The following is a 17,569-nucleotide window of genomic DNA, read 5'->3' as shown; positions in this document are numbered from 1 at the left end:
AAATACGCGTACAAACTTCGTACTTTTGGCACGGGAAATTTGATTGCCGGAGCGTGACCTTAAAATTTGGTGACTTCATAGGGACCTCGTCTATTATACTGTATGTGATGGATCCGTTTAGTCACGGGCATTTCAGCAACCGAGAGGCATTCAGGAGATTTAAATGGTTCAATTGTGAAAAACCCGAAGTGCACGAATGAAAACTTCGTCCTGACCGAATGCCTTTGTAGAAAACGTTGAAACCGGGGATCCCACGACGAGTCGCTCAAGATACGAGAGAGCTTTGAGTAGAGGTCCAAACCCCAAGGTCCGACTTGCAGTCCGAAGTGCAGTTTTGCACACCTCTGTTGTCAAGTTAGTTGTGAAGCTGCGACCGCCAGTGCACCGGTGAGGTTTTGCCTTTCACCAATGAAAATAGGGCCTGTATCGAGAGGACTTTTCAACTTTTCAGCGTCAGTCTTGCAAACAGTGATATCACGTTCAGTTCCGTGCGACCCTTTTGCTCCGAAATGCAGTGGTGGGGGATGTCAGCGCCACTCCGAACGGGCGAATGCAGTGTTCTTACTGCTGCATTTGCGATACGACTTGCGTTTATGATATACGGCATGTATCAGGACGCTCGCGCGGGTTTACCTTTCACGGATATCGATTACGGGGTGTTCACAGACGCTGCGAGGTATACTGGTACATATACTGGATCACACTACAAAATAGACCACTTCATTTTTTGTTTTCCTGTCAGTCAACATGTCAAAACTCACGTTTTCTTTGTTTTGCAGGTTCGTCACACTTGGTGATTCCCCTTACGAAAGGGACACGTTTCGCTACTCGCCAGTTCTCGCGTTCACCTGTGTCCTTAACGTCACTTCCCACCCACTGGTCGGAAAGGCATTTTTTGTGGTCGGGGATCTTGTGTCTTGGGTGCTGATCAAGAAGGTGTTGAGTCAACAGGGAGGTAGCGAAACAAAGTCACTCTCTGCAGCGTATTTATTTAACCCGTATACGATAACGATGTCTACTCGTGGTAGTTGTGAATCTTTGACTGCGTTCCTTCTGATGTTAATTGTGTGTTGCCTCCAATGCGAAGATACTTTTCGAGCAGCATCGTGCTTTGCCTTTGCAACCCTTTTTCGCTTGTATCCTATCATTTACTCAGTGCCGCTGCTACTCTATATCGACAAACAAGGTTCGATATTCGTGCATGAAGTGGATCAGAAGGTACCCGCACGCACTCATGATTTGACAACTGCGGCAGTTGTTGGACACCAGACTTCATGCGCTTCTACTGGCACAAGTTTGTTAAAAGGCATGTTTTCTCCAAGGAAAGTGTATTTTTGTACAGTGGCTGCTAGTCTGTCAATTGCGTGTGTAGCATACTATCAATTATGGTATGGAATGGATTTTTTTAGAGAAACATTCGTCCATCACATGAAACGAGTAGATATTCGCCACAACTTTTCAATGTCGTTCTACAGTGCGTATCTCGCGACTGAAGGTAACAGTATTTTTATGGCCGAAAACTTCCAATCGAGGTACACCTGCCTCATTCCACACATAACTGTTATCCTGGTTATTGGCATTAAGTATGCATCCGATTTGCCTTTCTGCCTATTCATGCAAACATTTGCATTTGTCACGCTCAACAGTGTATGCACAGCTCAATACTTTGTTTGGTATCTGTGCTTATTTCCTCTTTGTGTGCCAAACATTAACATTCTGCGGTGCCTGGGAGAATGGAACTCGGCGAATCGTAGTACAGTTAATAGTAAGGACGTGCCGAACCGCATAGCACAGAGCAGAAGACGAAAACGCCGCATTGATTCGCCGATATTCACATGCACGTGTATAGTCAGCTGGTTTACAACTCAAATCGGCTGGCTAGTGACTGCCTACTCGTTGGAGTTCACCGGAGTTTGTAACTTTTGGCCACTATGGGCATTAAGTACACTGTTCTTATCTGTGAATACCTGGTCCATAGTTCTGATGACTTCGATGCACACACCGGCGACCATGCGCAGATGTTTCACTTCACCGAATGACGTAACAGCAGCAGAGCTCGTGAGATAAGATAAAATATATCTGTGCGGTCGTGAACAAAACAAATTGATTGCGCATGTACATTTTTCTCCCAAGTGCATGTTATTCCTTCCCGAATAAAGAAGTTGCGAATCAGAGGCGTATAACGAATCGTCATCGGTGGGCATTATCTACGCCTGACACCGCTGGTACATTTACACATAGTATGAGTAAGATATTTTGGCTCTGGCTCAGTTTGAAGTTCGACACGACTTTTTCATATAAGGTAGGCTAACTTTTTTTTCTACTTCACTGACGAGAAGTTCGGACCAACAAAAGAAGAAAAAGTGATCAACTCAGGTTCGCTGGCATAATTGAGTGTTTCATAACCGAACGCGATGACATCTGTCTCCTTAATCTCTGAATATTTTGACGGGTTCAGTATTTCATCCTCCAGTGAAGCGTAGTCCTCCCGTAATAGTACCTCGCCAACTTTACCATCATAAGCCCTGTGGCCAAGTGAGTTCTTTACTTGGGTATCCAATCCCAATTCAAAAAGTGTAACCTCATCCCTGAGAAAACTGTGCACACTTTCATGTGTAAGGTCAACAAACGTTTCAGCATCTGAGATAGAATATCCTGTGAAGACCTCAGAGCAACCAATTTCTTGCGAATCGTTGTTATCCGTTGGCGCTTGATGACTTGAGTAAAGAAGGGCTATGACGAAGTTAATCTGTCGCACAAACGTGACGTCGCTGTGCTTCGCAAGATCAGCAAGCATCCCAAGAAACCCAAGAGTTCGGGCTTTCGACCGAATAAAATCAGAGTGAAGTAGGCTGTAAAGTGCCCCATTTGCATACGCGCGAACTTGTGAATTAGGGCTCTGCAGTACTTGCTTCAGCACGTGCAGGACAGATGTCTCACTCGTCTCCGAAATATCTAAATATTCCATCATCTTCAAAGATTCTTCAACAACTTGCTTACCCATTGACGTAAGGGACATGTTCATCAGCAACCCCACACCAAGCTCGGCATCATTCTCAGAGAGGGCACCGGGGAAATCAATTTGGACTCCAGTGCTGAAATTCTGCTGTAACAAACACAATATCCACGACATAAGACCGAGAGAAGCCATCAAAGTCGCCGCAGTGCCGTGCAAGCTGAGTTTTTGAAGTGCGCCAAGGAGATGGTGTCTACTACAAACGGTGTGCTCTGCAGGATTGATGACAGAAGACAACGCTGCAACAACACGACTGCCAGGTAACAAGAGATACTGCCTTCCTAGGCCGATAGAAGCAAGCGCATTGATCAGGCTTAAACACTCCCTTTGCACCCGTTTGCCACAACCAACCAGCAGTGCGTCAATAAGGCTACCAGGTGTACTCTCTGGGCTGCTCTCTATCTGTGCGTTGTGGATTGCAAAAATATCGCCTTTCACGAGGAGCTGAACAGCAATCTTACGGTTTTGACTTCGTGACACGCGTGTGATCCGCCAGCGGAGTGCCTGCAGTATACGGATGACAAGATCCTTAGCGAGATTGTCTCCAGGGTCACTCAAGAGTCGTTCGATGCTTGCACGAATGTCCAACACAATTTGGGCGTAGTCCAGTTCACAGAACTGGACAGCGAGTTCATACGGGGTTATCATTTTGTCAGAGGTATTACTCCCATACGCTTTTGGCTGAAAGTCTCCGAGGTGCTCAACAGAGTCGTTGCTGAAATTTTGGTGCCTGGAGTCCTCAATCAGAGACAGGCTTCTCTCCTCTGTAGTTGAGGTGGTAGCTTCATGGTCGTCATTCCTGGAAGTAAACGGCGAACACTCCATGCTCGACGTGTTCATTATGCCTTCAGGAAGAATATCTGCAGAGTAGGCATCCTCGGCATTGTTTGTGGCGTGCTCAACTAGACATTTACGGTTTGGAAAAGTTTCATGGATGTCCTCTGGGAGTACGATTGGTGGCTTAGAGACCACGCGATTCTCCATTGTGTCTAAACCAGCACCCCGAGTACATATGGAATTAGTTGCGTTGTACTCAGCACCTGTACCCGAAAACTCTAGTGAAGGGCATAAATCGTGCATTGATATCTCGCCCTTCAACAAAGGTGTCGTCCTCCTGATAATGTGTATGGGAGCAGCTATCGAGTAAGAGGCAGGTTCATTTTCAGAAAACAAATTTAGTTCATTCTCGCGTGTTGTCGTAAATGTTTTCCAAGCATCATCAGGTGCAGAAGCGTGCGAGTCAACGGTACTGAATGTTTCAATTAACAAACTGGCTCCCGATTGTTCTCTAGCGCGCTCATTGAGTTTCATCGATTCTCCACTTTTTACAGAAGAAATAGCCACCAGATCGTTATATTGCTTAAGAACTGTCAAAATTCGTGGAGGAAGCACCTCATCTGAAGCTTGAGCGATAAATCTCTCGAGATTCGCACGAAGGTCGATGGTCCATCTTGGCTCAAAAAGTTTCTTAAAAATAGAATGTTGCCTCGGGTCTTGAACAAATGGAATTGCGTAGAGAGGTAGCAACTCCTCCTTGCAAGCTGTGTCTACACCACGGTTCTCTAGATAAAGACGAAGCTCCACCAGTCCTTTCCCTAAATCATATGCCACGGCACCACACGTTTTGACCGTGCCAAGTTTTCGCTCACTGTAGGGGAGTGAGGGAAAGACAGCAAAATATACTTGAAGCACAAACTCCATCTGCCGGGCCTCCTCAGCACCGCGGTACGACTCTGGAATGTAGCGCTCATAAATTTCAAAAAAGTCATCACGCTGGCCTTCTTCAAAATGATGCATCTGGTGACCAATATACAGAAGTTAAAAAATAACGAAATGATTTGATGAACTGTGTTAACCTTGGGCTAGTGGTACGTGGTTTTGGAAAAGTCGAAATAGGTGGCCCGGTTTTACCATTTGGAGAAAGATATTGCCTCGTAAGTTGCCAACATCGAGCTCCACTGGTCCCTCGGACATAGGCTTGTGTCGTTCGCGTTGGAATGCCTGGAAGGTGTACGATGAGAGCATTGTGAGATATTTTGTTTAAATAAACCGCCCATCAAGAAAACAGATCCGGATGCTCTTCAGAACCATAATACTGCACGAAAAAGTAGAGATCGCAATAGGGCGAGGAGCGAAAAACGACAAAGTTTACACGGTCACCGTCGCAAGAAAAAGTTGCGGTATAACCGCACCTCGTATGCACTCGGCAGTGGTGGTGCTGAAGTTACTCAGAGATGAGAACGGAGAGCTGCACCTCCACTTCTTTCTCGGGAATAGTCTTAAACATGCCAATATTCATCTTGAACGGCGTCGTGTCCACACTTCGCGCTCCGGACATACTATTTCCGCGACTCGCGCTCTGACTCCACACTTCAAGAAGCTGTCAGCGAGGGGCATTTTAAATTTCTCATTCTAGCTATGATAGCTATCTACAATACGTGTACAGTACGTGTAGTCGTGTACCTTCGTACAGCTGTACAACGCGTTACGTACACAGCCAGGGGATGACATAAATATTTATTATGGTTTATACTCGTACTCGTACCTTCGAAGGTAGTTTGTGTACAGAAAAAGTACACTAGTATCCTCGTACGAGTACTGTACTACGTTTATTACAGTACATAGTACTTTCGTTCTGTATCAAGGTACAATGTATGATACGAAAGTAGATACATTGATATCATACCTTCGAAGAAAACATACGCGTTGTACGCACGTGTACAGTATGATACACTACGAGTACGTGTAGTCACAATAGTTCTGTCACAATCAATATGCTCCGTCAATTCACGCTTAGTCCTCTACGAAGGTACCGAAGGTAGCTAGCTACCTTCGTACTACCCTGTAGCTAAGTACGAAAGTACCTTCGTAGCTAGCTAGCTAGTACAGTTGCTAGTGGCTATCAACGAAAGGATATGAGCTTAGAAAAAGGATGAGCGTATGATCAAATATACACTGCGTACGTGTAGTACGTTTTTAAAAGGATGAGCTACTGTGAGCTCATCCTTTTAACTGTCGCGCCGCGCGAGGACAGTCAGAGAGGCGCGCGCCGCGGTTGAGGACGGAGCGTCAAAGCGAACATCGACTATACGGCGTAAACGATCATTCAAGCGTGTTTTTTACACCTGGGGCGCTGAATCAGGCTGTCCCGGCGCACAGATCCGTCGTTTGCAAAACAGACTCGGCGTTACAAACATTTGCCGTCTCCTGAGCTCGCGTACGCGAAGTCGAAACTTCATGGAAACAGTTAGGGACGTAAAAAAACTTCGTGAATATATCGCGTGAACACATAAGCGCATATTTAAAATTCGCACAACGCAAAAAAAAACGATCGCTTGCGTCGGCAGTTGAACTCCGCGGGTCGAGGCTGTAGCTGCGAAGAAAATTGCTCTTTTACAAATCGACGCGATCGCGCCAGTCTATGCTTTGCTCATGCGATTCAGACACGAACGCGGTCGAGCCGCGCACCTCGCGGGTGATGTCATCTAATGTGCCGTGCAGTTACAGAGCCAAAAACGGCGTCTGCGCGATGTTACAGCACACCGCGCGCTCATCCTTTTAATATCCTTTCTAAGCTCATATCCTTTCGCTGATAGCCACTAGCTAGAGGGCTACAACGTTACTCGTACTGTACACGTGTACAGCTGTACACGTACACGTAGCCCTACACGTGTACAGTAGAAGGTAAAAGTTGTTTAGGGCTATGAAGCTATTAGAGTGTACCTTCGTACAGTGCGGTGTGTAGCTGGATCGGCTACTGTAGATCTTGTTTTATCTCCCAATCACGGGCCTGCATTTCGATCTCAGTACCGAAACGAAGTTCATTTCTTGTCAACTCGTCATTCGTTATACTGAAGTGAAGTTCGGAAATATGGCCTCCGTCGCGATCACAGCGTCGTTCTCCGCAAGTGTTGACTTTACCTCTGTTTCCACACGAAAGTTGAGTTTCCGCTCGAAGTTCCTGTCTGTTAGTCCTCCCCTTGCGGCGTCGTCAGCTCATCGCACGTCGAGGAACCGCAATGTCGTTCGTGTAGTTGCTGAGGTAGATGAACCCATCGTGAAGATCGGCACTCGCGGAAGGTGAGCGAATAAATCAATCACTGTTGTACTGCGACGAATTTCGCTTGGCATATCATGTTATCATATCACTCTTTTCCTTCTTGTGCTGTTCTACCTTGGTTGAACTCGTGAACCAGCCTGACCTTTTCAAGACACTTGCAGTCCACTAGCCCTGGCACAAGCATACATGACACGTGACCTCTTGAAGAAAAACTTCGTCGAGCTGTCTGAGGAAGGTGCCCTTGAGATATGCATCATCAAGGTAAGAAGATTTCGGTGTATTGACCCCAAGAATCGCAGGTTCAGCTGGCACTTCAGAAACGAAACTATTCCTAACTTTCATTCCTTTCCATCACAACAGACCACTGGCGACAAAGTACTTGACCAACCTCTTGCAGATATTGGTGGTAAAGGCCTTTTCACCCGTGAATTAGATGTCGCCCTCCTTGACGGTCGCATCGACATTGCGGTTCACTCCATGAAAGATGTACCGACTTATCTTCCTGAAGGTTCCATCTTGCCTTGCATGCTCCCTCGTGAAGATGTTCGTGATGCGTTCATATCAGTTAAGTATGACGACCTTTCCGAACTTCCAGATGGTGCTCTAGTCGGCACTGCGTCACTAAGGCGCCAATCGCAGCTCCTTGCAAAGTTTCCTACCTTAAAGTGCGTTAACTTTCGCGGCAACGTGCAGTCCCGTATCCGTAAGCTGCAAGAAGGCGTTGTTGACTGCACACTCTTGGCCATAGCTGGGCTTAACCGCATGGACATGACAGAGCACGCCACAAAAATACTTGAGACTGACGTCATGTTACCTGCTGTTGCACAAGGAGCAATCGGTATCGCTTGTCGTACTGGTGATAGCCGTCAGCTTGAGTTCCTTGAGAAGCTAAACCACGAAGAAACTCGCATTGCTGTTGAGTGTGAGCGTGCATTCCTGGCGTCACTCGATGGTTCGTGCCGCACCCCTATTGCAGGATATGCGTACAAGAGCGGGAACAATCTCGAATTCCGTGGTCTTGTTGCATCTCTGGATGGAAAACAAATCCTTGAGACAACTCGAAGCAGTAACTGGTCCTTTACAGATGCTATCGACGCTGGAAAAGATGCTGGGAATGAGCTCAAGGCGCTGGCTCCTTCTGAGTTTTTTGAAAATCTCCTCGAGCATGGTGGAAGTTGGTGAGCTTTGAGAGTATTGTTAGGGATGTTCAATACATATTTTTTTGTGGGGACACTTTTTGCTAAGTCCATGAATTTCCCTCGAGTGGAGAACCACTGGAAGTGCGCTGTCTCTCAACTCTTATGAAAACTCTTGCCTTTCTCGTATTTTTTGCAGACTATTTCATTTAGATATAAGCCGATCCTATGGTTGATTTCACTGGTCATTATCATGCGTTCTTTTCATTTCCACATCCTGTACGTAAGATAGCCATTGGCGAGAATTCTAGTTGTCAGAATTCGGGCAGCCTCCAACGTTTAATCACAACATATTTCTAGTGCAGGACTTATCTGGCTGACTATCACAAAAAAAACGAGCAAAGCAGAGAGATCTGCAGATGCAACCCAACCGCTATTAGTCACAAAATGGTCGTCCTAGTTGCATGGCATGGCCGATACGTACGGAGTTGAAGAACCACCAGACATCCAGCAGCCTCCGTCACCCAAATGATGCGTTCAGCTTTCGGCGCCGCACCATCCCAGGAGACACTCTTTTCCCAACACCCTCAAATGCCAGCTTATTCAAGTCAACCTCGCTTAACTGTGGTACGAGTCCAACTTCTTTAGCTGTCCCGTTCATTTGAGCTGACAGGCTCTGCATCTTTACACGCATACTGCCGAACATGACAATCAGGTTGGCGAGATCCTTATCAGACCGTCCAGAGCCCTCAACGACGCGCCCCCGACGTGAAGCTGCACTTGAGCCTGCAACAAGAAGGTCGGGAAATTGACGTTCCCGCGGAGTCATCGACATGATGAGAGATTTTGCGACACTTAGCGATTTCTCAGCATCCTGCAACTCCTTGTCGCTCATTGTGTTCATTCCTGGCATCATCTTTGTGAGCCCGCCCATCCCACCCATTTTGCCCATCATCTCTAACTGGGATAAAAAGTCATTGAAGTCGAATGTTGCACTCAATATCTTATCGCGCATCAGGTTAGCTTGCTCTTCTTTCACTGCCACCTGAGCACGCTCAACCAAGGATACTACATCACCCATACCAAGTATTCGAGTAGTCATTCTTTCCGGAAAGAAGGGCTCCAGAGCATCCAGCTTTTCACCAGAGCCAATAAATTTTATAGGTTTACCACTGACCTCTCGGACAGATAACGCAGCACCACCGCGGGTGTCTCCGTCCATTTTTGTCAGAACAGCGCCAGTAATGCCAACCGCGTCATTGAATGCAGCAGTGAGCGACGCTGCTTCCTGCCCAGTCATGGCATCCACCACCAGTAGCGTCTCATCTGCCCTAGTTGCTGCTTTCGTCGCCAAGAGCTCCGCCATGAGCATCTCGTCGACCTGAAGCCGGCCAGCAGTATCTACAATCACGACATCGAAATTTTCTAGTTTTGCCTTTTCAACACCTGAGCGGGCTATGTCTGGAGGACTAAAATCAGTCCCCAGTTCGAATACGGGCACGTCTATCTGCTCACCTAGTTTCTTCAGCTGGTCAATAGCAGCAGGGCGATACACATCTGTAGCAACGAGGAGACTTTGTTTTCCCTGCGCCTTAAGGAACAGCGCAAGCTTTCCACAGGCTGTGGTCTTGCCAACACCTTGCAGGCCTGCCATCAGTATGACTGTTGGCCCTTCTCCTTCTTTTCGGAAAATAAGCTTGTCTCCACCAAACCCTCCCATGAGCTCACAAAGCTCGTCCGCGACAACCTTGGTAAGTTGTTGTGATGCACTCACACCTTTGGTAACCTTGACGCCGATGGACTTCTCCTCTACACTTTTAATGAAGCGACGGACAACTGGGAGGGACACGTCTGCCTCGAGAAGTGCTCGGCGGATATCCTTGAGAGGTAAACTTATGTTTTCAACACTTAAGTCGTCCTCATCCTTCAGCGCAGACCAGGCACTGTTTAGGCGTTCGCTTAGGGTCCCAAATGAGTCCGCGCGCGTAATGAGGAGCTTTCCACGTTTAGCCGGCCGGAATTGTTGGAAAAGTAGCAACTGGATCGTTCGATTTGAACTTCCGCGAGAAGTGCACTGTAACTTGACAGCACTTTTAGTATGTTTTGAGGCACATACCAGTGCCGGTTTTTTGGCGTGTGATGATACAAGAGACCATTTATCGTACTGACGAATGCTTGCAGAGCTTAGTAAATGGCGCATCGCGGCGCGAATAAACCTTCAGAGCGTTTGACGGTCACCAGAAAATCAGACTTCGAGCAGACGTTTTTTGTAAGAAGTGTTCGTGCAGTGACCCGCACGAGTTTGAGGAGGGCTACTGTACAAGACAGTACATGTACTGTAGGGCCCTAGTAGCTACCTTCGAAGGTAGCTAGCTACAGTTTACAGACCCTGTTTTACTCAAAGGTATTTGAGTAGTGAATACTTGAATAGATACTCGAAAATCGTGTATCTATTTCTATTTATTCATCTGCCGGAGGCGAAATTTTTTTCCAAATATCTACAGTACAGTACAGTATTTATTTACGCAAATTTTTATTATTTTGCTGAATGTATTTATTTATCTACAGTACGTTGTACTCGCCGTAGGCGGCGAAAAATACAAAGTATCTATCTATCTACTCAACGTATTTGTAGGTTTTGAACGAATGTTTTTCCCCGTGAGAAAGCACAAGAAAGCACAAGAAAAAGTCACAGTCTAATAAGTGCAAAATACTCAAGTACTTCCGTACTTCCGGAAGTACTCAATAGTATTTATCTACTCAAACATGCCAAGTGCAAAATACTCGAGAGTATTTATCTACTCAAACATGAGAAGTGCAAAATACTCAAGAGTATTTATATACTCAAAAATGCCAAGTAATGCCAAGTGCAAAATACTCAAGAGTATTTATCTACTCAAACTTCGAAATATCCGAATACTCACCAGTATCTACTACTAAAAAATACTTGTGACAAAATACTCTATTACCTACTCACTTGGAATATTTCTTTGAGTAACAGGGTCTGCTACAGTACCTCCGAAGGTAGCTAGCTAGCTACCTTCGAAGGTACTTTCGTACTTTCGAAAGTACGAAAGTACTTTCGAAGGTACGTGTACTTTCGTACGAAAGTACGAAAGTACCTTCGTAGCTACTTTCGTACTTTCGTACTTTCGAAAGTACTTTCGTACTAGCTAGCTAGGGCTGCGTGTACAGCCTGTACAGTGTACACATAAGTAAACATATTATCTACCTTCGAAGGTAAAACAACTTAGCTATCTTCGTACGAAAGTACTTTCGAAGGTACGTAGGTGTAGGTGTACATACAGCTGTACGAAAGTACACTGTACAGTACTTTGAAAGTACGAAAGTACGAAAGTACTTCCGTACGTTTATTGAAAGTACTTCCGTACGTTTATTGTACGTGTACTTCCGTATGTTGTAGGTTGTACAGATGTACACAGCTACACAGTGTCTCACACAGTCGTGTACAACGTGTACAGCTGTACACTAGCTAGCTAGCTATCTACTAGCTAGCTACCTTCGAAGGTAGCTAGCTAGCTAGCTATTCTATCTAAGATAAATATCTTCGAAGCACGTAGGGCTATGTACTACCTTCGAAGGATTGTACTGTACAGTACACGTACATGTCTACTTTAAAATACTTCAACGATATCTGATGAGCAATAAGGAGGGGTGGTACTGTACCACCCCTGGGGTGGGGTGGTACCACCCCTGCAATTTACTGTGACTAAATACCCATAGCGCACGAACGGCATGCGACCGGCCGCACCACCCCAAAACCACCAGGGATGGTGGGCCTTGTCGAGGGGTGCTGGGCACCCCACCAGGGGTGGTGGGCCTTGTCGAGGGGTGGTGGGCACGGGCCTGCGAGCCTGCGAAAGGACATGTGCGAAAGTACTTCCGTACGAAGGTAAATACTGTAGAATATTGGACTACGAAGATAGTAAAAAAATATGCTAGGAACTGATGAGTACGTGTACACGTACAGTAGATAACTACTTTCGTACCTTCGAAGGTAGGATACTGCTAGGATAGGGCTACACGTAGGCCCTACGCATAAAATAAAAGTGTAGGGCTACGTACGTGTACACGTACTGTACGTGTCACGCACCAATACCTCTGTGGACAGCTTGAGGCTCAGCCGTGAGCAACACCAGACGAGTTCAGCACAGCAACTGACCTTCGTTTCATTTTTCATTTTTGCTTTTGAATGACTTTTGATTTTAAGGAAATTTCTCTCCGACTTTTGCTACCATACATAGATTCTCTTTACACTTTTTGGACTTGGCGCACGGGTTGGGCTGCGTTTCTCACGCGTTTGGCCGATGGGCTCTACGACCTTACGTTCAACGCTTGTTCGCGAGTAACTTCTACTTCTCCGGACGAAACATGGCATGCAGACTCTCTCGTTCGACGTGTTTTTGTTAATACAACTCATCGAGTTGCACTGCCATTCCCGGTAGGTCGTTACATCCACTCCTGTTCAGTTCTTGCAGTTTCACTGATCTTGGTGCTCTTCCACAACGTTACGTGCGAGAAGTTTGTACTCATGTCTGACTTGATTTTAATGCCCAGGGAAGTCGTGTCTTGAAGGGGATATATGACTGGGAAAACCCTGAGATAATCAGCCGCCGCAAAAGGTAGTGCTCTCCTGATCTAGAACAGGTCATCATTTTATCATTTTTGTGTTCGTTATTAAATTTGCAAATTGTTAGCAGGGCAGGGCACGTGCCCCTCTATTCTTTTCCCGATATCAAGTCTGCCCTTCATTTTTGGTCTGCAGGATGCACGACATCGTGTCTCCCAAGCTACGTGATCTTGAACGGTAAGTGGAGATTTCACCTCGCGGCTACACCGTTCACGGTGCCACAGAGGTTTTATGAAAGAGACTTTACCTGCGATAATTGGGACACAATACGCGTTCCAGCAAACTGGGAGTGTGAAGGTTTTGATCGGCCGATATACACGAACATGTTTTATCCTTTCCCACTTGACCCGCCTCGTGCTCGTCGTCGTGGCGCTTGGTCTTCCAAAAGCAATCATTCTGCCTCCGCCACCTGTGGAGATAGCAGCATCCTCAAAGCCTGGAAGTGGACGGCGGATGTTTCCGTTTCTCGGGAGCTAGAAAATCCCACTGGGTGCTACCGACAGACTTTTGAACTGCCAGTAAGCTGGATAAGTGACGATCGACGAGTTTTTGTCGTGTTCGAGGGTGTTGATTCAGCATTTTACTGTTGGATCAATGGTAAGTTTGTCGGGTACTCACAGGACAGTCGACTGCCCGCTGAGTTCGATGTAACTGAGTATCTCTTGCCTGGGACTAATTTGTTAGCTGCTCAAGTGATGCGTTGGAGTGATGGGAGCTATCTGGAAGATCAGGATCATTGGTGGCTAAGTGGTATTCACCGTGATGTAGTTCTCTATGTTAAAGAGCCCACTTTCATAGCTGATTATGTAGTTTCAACTAACGTACCCGAGGGATCAGTTGGATCAGCTCTAGTTGTCGCTGACGTTTTTGTACACGAAGCTGTTACTGCTGATGTATCGCTGCCTTCAGATGTCGATCTTGACGTACAACTATACGATGCCAACAGAAAGCTAGTAGCGGACGCCACTACTGATTCTAGTGATTTGGAGTTATGTGACCCAGGGGAAGTACACGGTCAGCCATTTGAAAAGTCTCCACCTTATTTCATCAGAAAAGTTAGTGTAAAACTTGAAATTCCAACGGCTCATCTTTGGACGGCAGAGACACCATATCTGTACACCCTAGTTATGCGAACACTTTCACCACTGGGTAGGTCGATTGATCAGAATGGCCCCAAAATGAAGGTTATATCAGACGTCGAGGCGTGTCGTGTCGGAGTTCGAACAGTAAAGATATTTGGTCAGCGGCTTCGCGTGAACCAGGAACCGATTATTATTCAAGGTGTCAACCGCCACGAACACTGTCCAAAACACGGTAAGGCGGTGACCAAACAATCGATGCTCCAGGATGTGATCATGATGAAGAGATATAATTTCAACGCAGTTCGCACGAGCCACTACCCTAATCATCCTCGCTTCTATGATTTGTGTGACGAACATGGACTTTATGTGTGTGATGAGGCGAACATGGAGACTCACGGATTCAATGTGGGACTGCATCCGACACCGTTCTTATCGAACGACCCCCGTTGGCGGCTTGCCCACATCGCCAGAGTGGCGCGAATGATACAGCGAGATCGCAACCACGCCTCTATAATCATGTGGTCACTCGGAAATGAGGCTGGTTGTGGAGGAGGCCAGCACGCGATGGCAACTTGGGCCCGGTTAAACGATTCTACTAGGCCACTGCACTACGAATCGGGGGGGTCTCGAACAACATGTACGGACATCATATGCCCGATGTATGCTAGAGTACGCACCTGCGAATACATGGCAGCCGAGACCTGTGCACAAGGTCGACCAGTAATTCTCTGTGAATATAGCCATGCAATGGGAAACAGCAATGGGAACGTAAATAAGTACTGGGATTGTTTTAGGAAGGAAGGTGCAGTGCAGGGGGGTTTCGTCTGGGACTGGGTAGATCAAGGCCTGGATAGTGTATCTCACGATGGTCAGCGTTTTTGGGCGTACGGAGGAGACTTCGGAGACCAACCGAACGATGCACAGTTTTGTATAAATGGTTTGGTTTTTCCGGATCGTAGGCCTCATCCAGCGACTGAAGAGCTCAAGTTTTTAATGCGGCCAGTCACTTTTCACTTGACGATGTCGTCTGAGACAACACCGTATTCAGATGTGGACGTTTATGGTACCGAAACGCACACAACAGGGCGTGACCTCGACCCTTGGGAATGGAAAGCTCCCCGCTTGATAGTCCGGAACTGGTTAAACTTCTCAACGTTAAACGGTTTACAGACATCGTGGACTATTATGGCTGACAGCGGTACCATGCTATCGGCTGGAGACTTATCACTTCCTGTGATACCCGCTGGCTGCGTGTTGAATTTCCCGTGGTTGAGTTACTTCCCAAAACTTAGTGAGCTTGCACTCGCTGCTCTTCGCTGTTATCATTCGTCACGAATCGCTCCACTTCGAGAATTGTACCTTGAGCTCAGAACCATCATTCAAAGGCCGACTTCGTGGTGTGATGGTGGACATGAAGTGGCATGCACACAATTAACACTTCCTATGCCGTTTGGAGGCTTCTTGCCAGGTCCTAAAATTATGAAATCGTTGCCTACTAAATTTCCAACTCTGCGTGTGCATGAATCAAGCGAAGGACTCCTGCAGGTGCAATCTGCTGCTGGAATGGACTTAACATTTTACTTAACTGGAAAACTGAATGGCACCGTACGCAGTGCTTTCGATAGAGGCTTACCGATACTAGTAGGAGGGCCTGTCCCCTGCTTCTGGCGTGCTCCCACAGACAATGACCGAGGGGGCGAAGACATCTCGTACTGCTCTCGTTGGCGAAGAGCGGGCATGGATCGTCTGAGGATGGTATCCTATTTATTTTTGCAAGTTTTGGACTCCGAACTAGTGTCTAGTCTCGACGATATTACGTTCATTTATATATCTTTTGTTATCGACAATACCCATCGGCTTGCTCTTGCCCGACAAAACGAACTTATGGACCAGGTCCGTCTGGCTCAATCCGGATGTCAGCTACATATCGTTTTAATTCAGGAGGAGATAACTGCGATGACACTTCTGGAATTTCTGCTGAGCTTACTCATGTTGTGCACACGACAGGCTCAGTATCTGTCTTCATGACAATTAATGCTTCCCGATCTTTACCTCCACTTCCGCGCGTAGGTTTGCAAATGTGCAGCCCCAACAGCATGCGGAGAATTGAGTGGTTCGGTCGCGGACCAAATGAGTGCTATCCAGATCGAAAAACAGCTGCAATGATGGGCCGTTACGTCACTAGTGTAGATGATATGCACGTCCCGTACATAATTCCAGGTGAAAATAGTGGACGCTCAGATGTCAGCTGGATGGCATTACGTTGCGCGACGTCTGCTTCAAATCTGGGAAAATATGATGCAGCGACTGCAGCAACCTTGCCAGAAAAGTTGCACTCTTGGACCTTAGGACCTGGAGTAGTTTTCGCAATTAATAATTCTGAAAAAGCACTGATTACTGTTCAGCGTCATTCGTTGAATTCGTTGGAAAAGGCAGTTCACACCCACGAGCTGGATGTGTTAGATAATGTCAAAGAAAGTTTCGTGCACGTACACATTGATCACGTTCACATGGGCGTTGGAGGAGACGACAGCTGGACACCATCCGTTCATCCAGAGTTCACAATACAAACAGGTAGAGAAATGACATTTGGAATTACAATCGTTGCACTTCCTCGTGAGGGTGATCCTTTCGAAGTATATCAACACTTGCAGAGGCAAGGTCTTCTCCAAGATGGTTATTCTGACTGTCACTAAAAGAAAGCTGGAACTAACGACGCATATCTTAAGCCTATTTAGCAAATCTGGCTGGCCAACAGTACATAAGCTTTGCAGCGAAGTTACGTTTTAGAGGTTGAAGATCTGGGTGCTTCTTGATCATGGTTCGAACGTGGCAGTAAGCCAACGTGTTCCGGATCGGTGCGTCCCCCACACTGGTCCCTATACGACCGCGTTCTTGTGACCGTGGCGGCATTCGTGGCACGAAGGTACAAAAGTACTTCCGTGCTTCCCTGCGAAAGTATTAGTCTGAATTACTACCACCCCACCACCCCTCTGGGTGATACCACCTCTATACAAAAGTTGCTCCACCCCACCACCCCCCTTACTGCTCATATCTTGCTTCGTACTGCTTAACGCAAAGTCGCTATTTTAGCAGATGCGATTTACCTTCAAACGAAGGTAGTTGCTTGGCTAGCTGCTAAATTGGAAGGTACTTCCGGAAGTACTGTACGATTTGCTGTATCTAGTCATGCCGATATATTCTACCAAGGCACTACTTTTTATCATCACTACTAGAAGGTTTTTTGAATGACTAGCTTCAAAAAAACCCTGTTGTGAAGACCCGAACTCCGAGGTACTTTCTTACCTAGCTAGATAGCTACGTACATAGCTACATACGTACCTTAGGTACGTACGTACCAGGGGATAACTTTTGATAGTGAATAAATAATGAGTAATAAGAAAATGTTATTTATTTATTTACTCGCCGAAGGCGAAGAATTTTTTTGAGTATTTATTTATTTACCTTTTTTTTTTGGCGGTATTCATCATAGACGAGGTGCCCTAAGTGAAAATCGTATGACGCCCAGTCAGCCGCGTATCGGCCAAATTAACGCCAAATTAACTTGCGATTTTTTAATTCCAAATTCGTATGAGCGTCAGTCAGACGTGCCCCCTCACGTCC

At 46.5% G+C, this 17,569-nt stretch overlaps 6 protein-coding genes across 6 annotated transcripts; 3 read left to right on the top strand and 3 right to left on the bottom strand.

Annotated features, from left to right (window-relative positions):
• Positions 1 to 154: 154 nt before the first annotated feature.
• MICPUCDRAFT_65000 (uncharacterized protein) lies at positions 155 to 2,067 on the top strand (the record flags this gene model as incomplete). The annotated part of the gene is made up of 3 exons (XM_003056505.1): positions 155 to 387; positions 485 to 676; positions 780 to 2,067. The coding sequence occupies exons 2-3, from the start codon at positions 510 to 512 to the stop codon at positions 2,065 to 2,067; spliced, it is 1,455 nt and encodes a 484-aa protein (XP_003056551.1). The 5' UTR covers positions 155 to 387; positions 485 to 509.
• On the bottom strand, positions 1,685 to 4,813 carry MICPUCDRAFT_55683 (uncharacterized protein; the record flags this gene model as incomplete). The annotated part of the gene is made up of 1 exon (XM_003056106.1): positions 1,685 to 4,813. One exon carries the CDS (start codon positions 4,811 to 4,813, stop codon positions 2,321 to 2,323), a length of 2,493 nt encoding a protein of 830 aa, XP_003056152.1. The 3' UTR covers positions 1,685 to 2,320.
• A 1,244-nt stretch (positions 4,814 to 6,057) lies between these two features.
• Positions 6,058 to 6,813, bottom strand: MICPUCDRAFT_64996 (uncharacterized protein). Its single transcript, XM_003056105.1, has one exon. The coding sequence runs from the start codon at positions 6,313 to 6,315 to the stop codon at positions 6,136 to 6,138; it is 180 nt and encodes a 59-aa protein (XP_003056151.1). The 5' UTR covers positions 6,316 to 6,813; the 3' UTR covers positions 6,058 to 6,135.
• Positions 6,814 to 6,853: 40 nt separating this feature from the next.
• Positions 6,854 to 8,310, top strand: HEMC (porphobilinogen deaminase, chloroplast precursor). The gene is made up of 3 exons (XM_003056504.1): positions 6,854 to 7,096; positions 7,238 to 7,337; positions 7,437 to 8,310. The coding sequence occupies exons 1-3, from the start codon at positions 6,888 to 6,890 to the stop codon at positions 8,256 to 8,258; spliced, it is 1,131 nt and encodes a 376-aa protein (XP_003056550.1). The 5' UTR covers positions 6,854 to 6,887; the 3' UTR covers positions 8,259 to 8,310.
• Positions 8,311 to 8,382: 72 nt separating this feature from the next.
• Positions 8,383 to 10,489, bottom strand: MICPUCDRAFT_31838 (type II secretory pathway family protein). Its single transcript, XM_003056104.1, has one exon. It carries the CDS (start codon positions 10,410 to 10,412, stop codon positions 8,733 to 8,735), a length of 1,680 nt encoding a protein of 559 aa, XP_003056150.1. The 5' UTR covers positions 10,413 to 10,489; the 3' UTR covers positions 8,383 to 8,732.
• Positions 10,490 to 13,186: 2,697 nt separating this feature from the next.
• MICPUCDRAFT_70834 (glycoside hydrolase) lies at positions 13,187 to 16,641 on the top strand (the record flags this gene model as incomplete). Its single annotated transcript, XM_003056503.1, has 5 exons — positions 13,187 to 13,229; positions 13,341 to 15,008; positions 15,075 to 15,746; positions 15,839 to 16,302; positions 16,378 to 16,641. 5 exons carry the CDS (start codon positions 13,187 to 13,189, stop codon positions 16,639 to 16,641), a joined length of 3,111 nt encoding a protein of 1,036 aa, XP_003056549.1.
• Between the last annotated feature and the right edge of the window lie 928 nt (positions 16,642 to 17,569).

Source organism: Micromonas pusilla (genome assembly GCF_000151265.4).
Source record: "Micromonas pusilla CCMP1545 genomic scaffold MICPUCscaffold_2, whole genome shotgun sequence".
NCBI lineage: Eukaryota > Viridiplantae > Chlorophyta > Mamiellophyceae > Mamiellales > Mamiellaceae > Micromonas > Micromonas pusilla.
This window is presented reverse-complemented; position numbering and strand designations above follow the sequence as displayed.

Bases quoted from the DNA above. Each gene is read 5' to 3' on its own strand.
- MICPUCDRAFT_64996 (XM_003056105.1), bottom strand. From the start codon at position 6,315: ATGCGCTTATGTGTTCACGCGATATATTCACGAAGTTTTTTTACGTCC.
- HEMC (XM_003056504.1), top strand. From the start codon at position 6,888: ATGGCCTCCGTCGCGATCACAGCGTCGTTCTCCGCAAGTGTTGACTTT. The intron at 7,097-7,237 runs GTGAGCGAATAA...AGACACTTGCAG, and splicing joins AAGATCGGCACTCGCGGAAG to TCCACTAGCCCTGGCACAAG. The intron at 7,338-7,436 runs GTAAGAAGATTT...CCATCACAACAG, and splicing joins TTGAGATATGCATCATCAAG to ACCACTGGCGACAAAGTACT.
- MICPUCDRAFT_31838 (XM_003056104.1), bottom strand. From the start codon at position 10,412: ATGCGCCATTTACTAAGCTCTGCAAGCATTCGTCAGTACGATAAATGG.